The 11,184-nt window shown below is 36.0% G+C and overlaps 3 protein-coding genes across 5 annotated transcripts; 2 read left to right on the plus strand and 1 right to left on the minus strand.

The window, feature by feature from the left end:
- Positions 1 to 224: 224 nt before the first annotated feature.
- On the plus strand, positions 225 to 1,069 carry LOC120770907. The gene has a single exon (XM_040098585.1). It carries the CDS (start codon positions 277 to 279, stop codon positions 961 to 963), a length of 687 nt encoding a protein of 228 aa, XP_039954519.1. The 5' UTR covers positions 225 to 276; the 3' UTR covers positions 964 to 1,069.
- An 876-nt stretch (positions 1,070 to 1,945) lies between these two features.
- LOC120770906 (tetratricopeptide repeat protein 7B) lies at positions 1,946 to 7,298 on the minus strand. Of its 2 annotated transcripts, none has more exons than XM_040098584.1 (9): positions 6,806 to 7,298; positions 6,038 to 6,317; positions 5,863 to 5,974; positions 4,818 to 5,766; positions 4,197 to 4,757; positions 3,255 to 3,352; positions 3,073 to 3,186; positions 2,669 to 2,865; positions 1,946 to 2,603 (listed from the first exon to the last, which is right to left on the minus strand). In XM_040098584.1, the coding sequence occupies exons 1-9, from the start codon at positions 6,927 to 6,929 to the stop codon at positions 2,471 to 2,473; spliced, it is 2,568 nt and encodes an 855-aa protein (XP_039954518.1). In that variant the 5' UTR covers positions 6,930 to 7,298; the 3' UTR covers positions 1,946 to 2,470. The 2 variants fall into 2 exon arrangements, with proteins under 2 accessions (XP_039954518.1, XP_039954517.1); XM_040098583.1 differs by having other exon boundaries at positions 3,255 to 3,382.
- An 875-nt stretch (positions 7,299 to 8,173) lies between these two features.
- LOC120771635 lies at positions 8,174 to 11,013 on the plus strand. Of its 2 annotated transcripts, none has more exons than XM_040099731.1 (4): positions 8,174 to 8,439; positions 8,568 to 8,918; positions 9,047 to 9,382; positions 9,511 to 11,013. In XM_040099731.1, exons 1-4 carry the CDS (start codon positions 8,388 to 8,390, stop codon positions 10,122 to 10,124), a joined length of 1,353 nt encoding a protein of 450 aa, XP_039955665.1. In that variant the 5' UTR covers positions 8,174 to 8,387; the 3' UTR covers positions 10,125 to 11,013. The 2 variants fall into 2 exon arrangements, with proteins under 2 accessions (XP_039955665.1, XP_039955666.1); XM_040099732.1 differs by having other exon boundaries at positions 9,520 to 11,013.
- The last annotated feature ends 171 nt before the right edge of the window (positions 11,014 to 11,184 follow it).

Below are 11,184 nucleotides of genomic sequence, written 5' to 3' on the forward strand. Positions count from 1 at the left end.
CATTGATACTTTTTCGAACAACAGTATGAGTGTGTATTTTTACTAGATTAATTATAAAAATCAAAATTGTCATATGATATTATTTTGTTAGCTTTTGTTTTCGTACATTTTTTTTATAAAATTGTTCTTATCAGAAAACTGGAAAAAGGGGCATCTCTCACTATCCCAAAAATAAACAACACCTCCCACCACCCTTTATAAACAGCTGTTCTAGTTCTATAAGCTCAACCTAAAACACATTACCATAGACATACGTAACCGTTGCATTTCATAGAAATGGCACTTTCACATGCCCGCAAAGAGGAGATTCCTAAAGATGCTGTAATTATTAGTGAGGAGCAAGCACTAGCTTATCAGTGGAGTGTTATTTCGGGATGGGAAAATCGGTGGGATGTGTGGAGCTTACGTTATGGACCCGGCATACTAGGAGCTATGGCAGCTGCTACAGGCATTTACGTTAACAATCACTATCGCAGGAAATTGAAACTAGGCAATTATGGCAAGGCATCCACATACCTGCCAATCGTAGTCATACCTGCCATGTTTTCAGTGTTGTCACACAAATTTATGGTGCAAAGATATGTAATATTGGGTCAAAATAACGATTGTCCACTTTGCTTGCAATTACGTGCAAGTACCTTACAAGGTGGTCTAGGCGTTTGCTACCCAACTTTATTGGCACCTTTTGCAGCTTTTATGTTTGCCACACGTCATTACACATATCGTTTGCCATCCGTAACGAAGGAGCCACTAGAAGTGTTTAAACTATGGCAGGGCATGACGCGACCTATATTGCCGATACTGGGAGCAGCGTTAGCTGGACAAGCAGCTGTGGCTATGTATATGACCTACAAAGAACAGATGCAAAATTGGCGCTTACATTTAAAAATGCAGCATTTAGAGCAGTTAGCGGAGGAAAAGCAGCAGGAGGAAAAAGCATTGGAGGCAGCAAAGAATTTTTAACCGCTTTGTTAAATTTGTTTACATCTATATTTATTGCTGAATGTTAAGAAAATAGAAAATATGCCTTTAATCGAACAATTATACTGCTTATTGTGTGAATTTTTCAGACTGGGTACTAGTTACTAATTTGTTTTAGGTGGAAATAATTAGCTACATTGTGATGCACAAAATTCTATATATTTATTTGTTAAATCGTTAGTACAAATGCATACTTCGATTTAATAATGGCTTAATACATTATATCTTATACACTCTCAATATGTTTTACCACATACATAAATTAGGGTGAACTATTTGACAATTAAAAATTAGTTTTCTACCTTAATTCAAGAATTTTTTGCAATTTTTACAAACTGAGTTAACAAAATGTGAGTTAGTTAAATAGCAATTGGATGCTTAGATCATCGGTTTATTTTTCACAAAAATAAAAGCAATAATGTTATTCTTACAGAAATTAAAGCGCCGGCAATTTTTTTTTTTGTCATAGTCTCAAGAATCAGTTAGGAATTTTGAAATATTTTAGTAGAATATTAATTAGCAAGTTATATAAAATTGATTTAGTTCTTTTTCAAACTCACATTTTGAACTGAACAGTTTTAATTAAAAACTCAAACATACAGAGTTGCATACCAACTATTTCAAACCTAATTTTTTAGGAATGTACTTCTATGAATATTTTGTCGGTGATTTGAAATGTTAATTCCAACATTTTAATAATAATAAATTAATAATTTTGTAATAGTAGCATAACTATTGAATATTTTTTAATATATAACATATGTATGTAGAGCACATATTGTTGCTAGTTACTGCAAGGTGTAAAGGAATGATGGTTATACATATATGTATTTGTAAATCTGGTTTTTATTACGACTTTTAATTTTCAATATAATAATATTCAGTTAGTTATTATATGTGCATATGTTTACGAAGGAGGTATGTATATATAATTAATATACCAAATATGTATATATATGTAGATAAATGTATAACTATAAATACCTGAAACACACATTTATTACAATCAGCATCAATAACAGTATTTTCATAAATTTTTTATCGAATAAATATTGCAATCACCAAAGGCAAACTCTGCTGTGGTTGAAAAAGAAATCAACTGATTTTTCTAACCACCATTTATAACTTCATTCAAATATACAGAATGTAGAATTTTAAGTTAATTACAAATATACATACATTTACAATGTCTACGATATACAATTTTAATGAATAAATAAAAAAAATTTAACGGTGTACAATATAATTAACAATTAACTAGAGTAACATTGGCTAATAATACAACACATCAATAAACTCCTTTTGCTTTAGTAAGTAAGTTAAAGTAAATATTTACGTTTACATTATACATACTACGTAAGTGCTTAATGAACTGCATTGTTATATGTACGATTTAATTACTAATGAATATAGGGTGCCGCTAAATCACTGCACAATTTGCCAACATTATAAATAATATAAATCGCATACGTTGCATCATGTGTCGCACTCAATCGAAGGTCAGTGGTATTGAGGTAAATGGAAGTACGGGACATGTAGGCTCCAACTGCAGTGCAGTCGCCATACAATCAGCAGAGGCAGTGTAATCTCCCAGTGTCTCCATAACTTTGCCCAAACTGAACCTAGTAGAGTAAACAAAATGTTGAAATTTATAGTTAAAAATATTTAAGAAAATTTGATTTTATACCATATTTTTGGGCAGTTGGGATCCAAGCGCGCGGCATCCTTCAGCATCTTCTCCGCCAGGCGTGGTTCGCCAAGCACGTGATGTGTTTCGCCGAGCGCACGTAATGCCTCTGTGTGATTTGGATTGGCCGAAACGGCGTTAAGGAAACACTGTTTCGCATCGTTCCACTGCTCTAGATATAAGTAAATTTGACCGCGCTGCAAACAAAATGGGCACGGGTGTTAGTATTTCTTTTTTAAAAATAGAAAATACAGTTGGAAGATTTCATAGTTACGAAATTTATTATTTACTATAATTTAAAATTGTACAAAGTCTACTGTGTCACAAATTTGTCTTTGTAAATAGTAAACAAGATGTGCAAATCAATTCAAATTATTTGGAGTCAAGTTCAAACTGCATCTTACCATAAACATGATTTGATGTGATAGCGGATAGATTTGCGATGCCTCTTGTATGCAATTCAATGCCTCATGCGGCTGTTCGATGTTCAAATACGCATCGGCGAGCAGCAGCCAAATCTATAGAATCGGAAAGAAGTGTAAATATTAAACAAAGTGTATGATCAATTAAGTCACGCATAACTCACCTTAATCTGTATCATCCATGGCCGCTGCGGTCCCGGACGTGGTGTAAAAGAACTCAGTGAGCTGGCTGCTTCACTTAAAGCTTGTTCAACACGCGAAACTGCCGCCAAAGAAGCAGCATACACAGAATCTGAGGGGAAGTGGAGAATTTTATGTTTATTTGTTATAATTTTTTTGTGTTTCAAATACGAAAAAATGAAAAAGAGAAACGCAACTCGAACTTGAAGGAGCTTAGTGAAAGGCAAGTAAAGGCTTGAATAGCCAAACAATTCATTTTTTTGTAAATAGCAGTAAAAGGTTAATTAGGCTGAGTGAGTGAGCACATTTGTTAACTTTTTTCAGAATATAACAAAATTATTTTAAAGCAACTGGAGCAGAATCTGTGTTGTGTGTGTTTAGCAAGCAGAGCCGAGTGTTTTGTTGTTTTTTTTTTTTAATGAAAACTGTTAAGTAACTAGTTACACTTACAATTTCAAATAAGTTGTTGCGCAAAAGTGGCCAACAGTAAAAATTATTAGATAGTTTTTGGTAACACATATTGAAGTATAGTAAACAAAATTAGTAAAAATTATCAACTAAGTTTTATACAAGATAATTTTATGAATTGTGATGCTTTATTTAAATGTGAGAGCAATGTAAATGATTATACAATTCATGGTATATTAGCGATACTATAAATTTATTATACAAAATTTTTTCGATTACTTTTTTATTTTTAAATTTTGATATTTAAAATTCAGTAGTAATATTAAATATTTACTTTTTAACTGCTTTTTCATTTGAATAGTAATTTTAAAATATGTCCAAAAATTTACCCATAAAGTAATTTGGACACAATTTAAAAGAAAAGTTATGAGTATCCCTGTGACAATTGTCTAATATGTCATTATATTTCAAATATGGTAAATAATTTAAATGCAACAGCCATGCTGTCCACAACTTACTTGAATCCTTATCTGACATTTGCGACGACACTGCTGTTGGATTCATGTGCACCACAATACTTCTGGTATCAGAATGCTTCTCCTCCTCCACGCTCACTTGTCCCTCGTACAATTCACGCCAAATGGCCAGCATCTTTTGCACCGATACCAGCGATAATTCGGCGTCTTGTAAATGCAATTGCAGGTGGGCTTTTACGTGCAGTAAATTCAAGTTATCTGGAAACTCGTCCAGCGCATCTTCCACAACAGCCAGCGCTTCACGTGGCCGACGTGATGCGGTCAACAATAAAGCGAATAAATGCAAACTGGGTGCATGTTCAGTGCGCAATGCTAACGCAAAGCGTACATGTGTGAGCGCCTCCGCGATATTACCAAGTAATGCATACTGCAATGAAAGATAGTATTCGCATAGATGATCATTGTCATCGTTTTGTACAGCCTTCTCAAGTGACTCCAATGCCAGCTTATTGTAGGAATCACGCTCTGATTTAAGCGTTGTCAGTATGGCCAATTGCTGGTGACCAATACCGACGAAAAGTTGACTCCGCGTTGGTCGTATGCCTGAAATAAAATTTATTTTTTATTTAAATTTGATACTTTAAAGTATTAGCCAACACGCACCTTTGGTTTCGCGCTTAAGCGCCTGATGCGCAAAGTCTAGCCCCTCTTTGATCAACGCTAAAGATTCGTAGCACAAACGCGCTGCCATCAAGCAGGGTAATGGATCACTTGGCGTCAATTTGATGGATTCTTGTAGCACACGTAATGCGTGCGCATGCTTCCCGGCGGCCATTAGACTTATACCATATTGCCGCCATACATGCTGTTCGCCAAAGGAAAATTTTAATGCCTTCTCAAAGGACTCCTGCAACATATTCACCAAACCCCAGCGCACGGTTGCGAGTGTAAGCAGATCATATACTGCCGAAGCGTTACCCATAGCATGTTGACGCGCCACACGAAATTCAGGACTCTGTGAGAGCACTGTGTCACGCACCGCTAATGCTTCTGATATGAGTAGTAGTAATAGTGTTTCCTCGTGATGGTTACGTGGTGTAAACTGATTACGTGCTGCATATTTACGCGGTTTCCACAAACGTTTCGTTGTGGTCGAACGAAGTGCCTGCCCAGTGGGCTTTTTCGTGAAGGGTGCTGTATAAATGGTGCCCGAGACACCGCGAAGCAGCACCTCCGCCAATTGTCGCGCCAATGTTAAGCGCAATGACTGTGTCGTTTTCGTTTCAATGGCATTCAACATGGTGCGGTAGCGTTCGATTGCCTCCTGCAATTTGCCCGCCTTGATAAGTACAATTGGTGCGCGTTGCAATGCAGTTTCGAGAATGGCGCCCATGTGTCGTTTAAGTTCCAATGGGTTGGCAGGTATAGTGGTGCTTATAGTTAAGCTACTACCTCCTAGTGAGGATTGCAGTCCACCCATATTACTAGTGGAATTTATTGCTAGCATCGATCCGGCATTGGCTGCGCTATTGGTCGCAGATGAATATGACGCAATATCCTGCTCTTGGAGATATAGAAGACCTAAGTCTGTGGCACGCTCGAAGCAAGTAATCTGATAGAAGAAAGTAGATTATGATTAAAGCAACTCTTTTTGTTTTAAATAATATTAATTCAACAATTTGTTTTTTACAAAAATTCATATATCTACCATTTCGGCTTCCTTTTCGGCCTTTTTGAATTTCGACGTCGGTTTACTGGTTTGGTTTTCCAAGCACAACCCTTTAATGGCATATGATTCAGCTAATATTTTCAGGCTACGTCTGTAATAATTTTATACACATGAACATTATTGCAATAAATATAAGTTTATATTTTTCACTTACAGCGTCAATTCTTTTTCAGCTAAGGTATTTAGCTCGGCTTTAACAAAGTTTTCTAAACTTTTCTCATATTCGCCACAAGCGTAGCAGAGCTTTGCTAACAACAAATATGCATCCAAAGCTATGCCTGCTTTCTGGCCACTTTCTCCCGTCACTAGATGTAAACAGCGGCGTGCGTCCTGCAGACCACTTTTGGCTTTGGCAAAATTACTTTCGATGGGAGCATTTTCTTCGAGGTAGTTTTCAAGTTTCGCTTCACCAATTAGGAAATTCGCAAGGCATTCTAAATTAAATTAATTACATTAATTCAAATGTTTTTGCTCAATTTTTATTATTTATTTTTATTGAAAAAAAAATAACCACTATTTAATGTGAAAATGGCACAATGATATGAATCACTTTTTCAGAATAAAAAGTCCACTTTTGTTCTCTATTTTATAATTACTTTCGGCATTAATTTGCACTAGGTCCCCATACATATAAAGTATGTCCAATAATCCCCCCCTTTTTACGCGGATAACAGTAACCACATATGATTGCTGTTGCTATTTTTTTATTGTTTGTAAACCGTGTTTTGTTGCTTTTGTTGTGTTGCGTTTGATGACATAATAACTTTGCCATTAACACTATTTCCCTACTTTAGATATGTGATTTACTCACATTCATATCAGCATTGTTTTTGTTAGCGTATTTGCGCATACAACTATTGCAGTGAATATAATTAGTTTAATTCAATTAAACAGTTTGCTGACACAGTTTCTTCACACTTACCATTATTTGGCGAACCTGTTTTGAGCTCCTCCGTCAGCTCGATAACTCGTTGCCATTTCCCTTCACTTCGGCAGCTCTCAATAAGTGCCTCAACTTTTGTTGTGTTACGCATTCTGCCGGCCATAATTGTATTGAAAAACAAAATTTGTTTTTTTTTTTTTAAGAAACACTAAGTTACTACACTAGAGTGCACATCTACGTATGGTGATAATAATTTGGGTGACTGCGAATTGAAAATTTAGCGACACCTTGGATTGTTGGACTTCGCTTCCTCCTTGAACTGAGGTCTTCTTCTTCACTGTCGTTGTTGTCGATTCCAATAGTTACTTATTTTCTGTCGGCTTAAACACTTTGCTTGTTAGACACACGACGTGTTTAGGGTATATTATAAATTATTGCTTTAATTTTAATTGACATTATATTGTTTGCAATTAGTAATTTTAACTTTTATAAATACAATTTTCCTTTCCTACTGCTGCTGCTTCACGACTGTTGTCAGTGCTGTCATCTGTGATTTTATTGACTTGATTTTTTTTAAAGGCAGCAATGTGTGAAGTAAATAATACAAGGTGAGTCTGGTTTTTAATTTTCTTTTCAATTGGGTATTGACTTTCAGACTACTTGAGTATTCTCCTATAATTTCCTATCAGAAAAGTAAGTAAGGAACTAATTTTATTGATGTTTTATTGAAGTGAAACTTCTTAGGCGACTCCGGAAAAGGTTGCGTTAAACGTTTAACGCTTCAGTGGAGGCGGAATAGCGTCGAACGATTAATAGCTTTGGCATACGGCAGCATTAATCCGGATTAACTTCACACTTAATCAGATCCAAATTTGTAGGTGACAGACGGCAACTAAAAGAGTTTGAAACTCTCGTACACAGCTGATTTCCATTTTTATAAATGAAAAAAGATTGAAGATAAACATTGCGGTTGTTAGCCGAAGAATCATTTTTTATTACAATAACATGTCAACATGTTATTTTTAAAACTGCTTCATAACAAAAAAACCTCTTGTTTTATTATTGAAAATTTAAAAAACAGCTGTCAAAAAGTATTAGATTGGGCATTTTATAAACAACTTTTGGGTATTTTGCAGTTTCCACATTATCACTGAAGTATGCAAATAACGCATTACCGATATTATTTTTGGGTGCTCGGTTCCCCAGTAGGCCCATATATAAAAATAATTTTACAAACTACTGACATCTAATTTTACAAAACTTCAACAATGCACTAATTTTGGCAGTTCGTTTTAGCGCTGCTCTTCTGGCATCCCGCCTTTTTCACTGACTGTTGGTTGACGGGACCCTGATTGTGTTTTGTTGACAGCTCAGAAAAAAGATCAGGGTCCGCTGCCAGCTGACAAGCGAGAGAGCAAGAAAGGGATTCTGATCAAATTTACCTATGGTATTAGTGCCTATGCGTGAGTGCATCAAGCGTCCTGTGTGTCAAAAATTCTTTTTTTTATATTCGTATTTTGTTATTAAAGTGTTTCCCATAATTAATTCGTGTTCTATATAATATTGACGTACTATTTGTAGTATTTGTACACAGTGAATAGTGATTCAAACAAACAATAAAATGAGTGACAGTGATAATACGCATAACACAGCGGATTCCAGGTTATGTAATGGTAAGTTTCTCTTGAATATTTCAATTGTCCGTAATAGATGCACCTTGTGCATTAAACTTGTGCCGTGAAACTAATATCAATTGGATTGTCAAAAATTTTAATGGTTTGATTTTAAATTTATTTTACAGCGGAAAAAGACAGTGCAGCCTGTGTTTCAAGAGGAGGGAAAACAGCACAATATTATCGTGAATACCGAGCACGAAAGAAAGCAGAGCGGGAAAAGGAGAAATTGGAAATGATGGCTGGCAGTCAATCGAGGAAGAGGAAAACAGCTGCGGAATATCAGAGAGCGCGTGTTCCATCAATCTCTGCGGGAGCATCTATAACTACTGATGTATCAACGGTCGTCAATTCACCGATAACTGCTGGGTCTTCAACGCGTGTTGATGGATTAATGACGGCTGGACCTCCGATCAATGTTGATAATATAAATGACAGTGATAATACGCATAACACAGCGGATTCCAGGTTATGTGATGGTAAGTTTCTCTTGAATATTTCAATTGTCCGTAATAGATGCACCTTGTGCATTAAACTTGTGCCTTGAAACTAATATCAATTGGATTGGCAAAAATTTTAATGGTTTGATTTTAAATTCATTTTACAGCGGAAAAAGACAGTGCAGCCCGTATTTCAAGAGGAGGGAAAACAGCACAGTATTATCGTGAATACCGAGCACGAAAGAAAGCAGAGCGGGAAAAGTACCGAGCACGTAAAAAAAAGAAATGTAAAGTTACATTCACTGATTCAACGTCTGCTGTTCCATCAACCCCTGCGGGAGCATCTATCACTACTGATGTATCAACGGTCGTCAATTCACCGATAACTGCTGGGCCTTCAACGCGTGTTGATGGATTAATGACGGCTGGACCTCCGATCAATGTTGATAAAATAAATGACAGTGATACTACGCATAACACAGCGGATTCCAGGTTATGTGATGGTAAGTTTCTCTTGAATATTTCAATTGTCCGTAATAGATGCACCTTGTGCATTAAACTTGTGCCTTGAAACTAATATTAATTGGATTGTCAAAAATTTTAATGGTTTGATTTTAAATTTATTTTACAGCGGAAAAAGACAGTGCAGCCCGTATTTCAAGACGAGGGAAAACAGCACAATATTATCGTGAATACCGAGCACGAAAGAAAGCAGAGCGGGAAAAGTACCGAGCACGTAAAAAAAAGAAATGTAAAGTTACATTCACTGATTCAACGTCTGCTGTTCCATCAACCCCTGCGGGAGCATCTATCACTACTGATGTATCAACGGTCGTCAATTCACCGATAACTGCTGGGCCTTCAACGCGTGTTGATAGATTAACGACGGCTGGACCTCCGATCAATGTTGATCCATCAATGATTGCTGAACCTTCTACATGCATTGATCCATCAACGATTGCTGGACCCTCTACAAGTAGTGGTATACATTTCACGGATATACCACGAAGGAAATCAACAGCAGAATATCAGCGAGAGTATAGAAACGAGAGTACAACCGAGGATACAGAGCAAAACAACAATAATACCGGTATCGAAAACGTGAGAAATAATCACCAAATTCCATATTCTCACTTTCAACAACATAAAAAAGCACATACGTTTGTAATGGAAAAATTTACATGTAATAGTTTTGTATTTGTTTGCTCGACATGTGATCGCCTGTGGTCAAACCGCACTTCCTGAGTATATTGATCGGGAAGTACTTGACAGAATTCTACCGGATGTTCCAAGCGAAAATATGAAACCATGTTCAGCGTGTCTACAATCACTGCGGCAAAAAAAAAATACCAACTTACGCAGTTTACAATGGCTTCAAATATCCGCCAATGTGTTATGATTTGCCACCGTTGGATGTTAGAACGGAACGATTAATTTCCCCCAGAATTCCTTTCATGGAAATAAAACGTTTGAGTCACGTGCATGGGCAGTTTGGAGTATATGGACAAGTTATAAATGTGCCGGTTGACGTGGATACGATGGTAAAAAAACTACCACGCAATATTGGAGATGATCACAGTATTAACGTGCACATAAAAAAACGGAAGATTCACAAATCGAGCTATGTTCAAGGCTTGGTTAATAAAAGGACAGTTCGAACATGGTTAAACTTTTTCAAAGGTACACCACTTTATCAAGACATAGAAATTGAATGGACCGACATGTGATGGGAAAATGCCAAACGACGAAATCAGTGAACAAATCACAATTGAAGATAGCCTCACTGCCCAGCAACAAACGCTATTATGGGATGAAGATAAATATTTGCGACTTGCGCCAGGAAAAAATCAAATTCTAAAAAGTCTGCTCTTCGATTATTATGCCGAGGAATTGTCTTTTCCTAGTATTTATCTTGGACAAATGAGAACATTTCGAGACGGAATTTCAGCATATAGTAATATACTGATAAATTGTAATTTGTTAGTTCTACTTAAAGCTCTTTAATTAATAATTGTCGAGAAACTTTCTTTAAGTATAATTAAAAGTGTGAGTTTTTAAATATTTTTACCTCAAATAATATTAACGTCGTATTTCTATTTTATACGCTTGTTATACATTTCTTTAAGAGCTTAAATAAAAATTATGTATGTACTTCATTTATCTCACATCTGTTTATATACATATAGACATTGCACTCGAGTTCTGATCAGATCCATATGTGTGATTTACATAAAACTTTTTTCGCTTTGCTTGAAAGTTCAAAGGTTAAAATCGAAGTAAAGCAAACATAGGGTGTGTCAGGACA

The sequence above is a fragment of the Bactrocera tryoni genome, chromosome 3 (assembly GCF_016617805.1).
Source record: "Bactrocera tryoni isolate S06 chromosome 3, CSIRO_BtryS06_freeze2, whole genome shotgun sequence".
NCBI lineage: Eukaryota > Metazoa > Arthropoda > Insecta > Diptera > Tephritidae > Bactrocera > Bactrocera tryoni.

What these genes read in the sequence shown, in the direction of transcription:
- LOC120770907 (XM_040098585.1), top strand. Translation starts at nt 277, where the DNA reads ATGGCACTTTCACATGCCCGCAAAGAGGAGATTCCTAAAGATGCTGTA.
- LOC120770906 (XM_040098583.1), bottom strand. Translation starts at nt 6,929, where the DNA reads ATGGCCGGCAGAATGCGTAACACAACAAAAGTTGAGGCACTTATTGAG. An exon ending in AACAGGTTCGCCAAATAATG is followed by an intron (nt 6,318 to 6,805) that starts GTAAGTGTGAAG and finishes AATTTAATTTAG; the next exon opens with AATGCCTTGCGAATTTCCTA. An exon ending in GCTTAAGCGCGAAACCAAAG is followed by an intron (nt 4,758 to 4,817) that starts GTGCGTGTTGGC and finishes ATTTTATTTCAG; the next exon opens with GCATACGACCAACGCGGAGT.
- LOC120771635 (XM_040099731.1), top strand. Translation starts at nt 8,388, where the DNA reads ATGAGTGACAGTGATAATACGCATAACACAGCGGATTCCAGGTTATGT. An exon ending in GGATTCCAGGTTATGTAATG is followed by an intron (nt 8,440 to 8,567) that starts GTAAGTTTCTCT and finishes TTTATTTTACAG; the next exon opens with CGGAAAAAGACAGTGCAGCC. An exon ending in GGATTCCAGGTTATGTGATG is followed by an intron (nt 8,919 to 9,046) that starts GTAAGTTTCTCT and finishes TTCATTTTACAG; the next exon opens with CGGAAAAAGACAGTGCAGCC.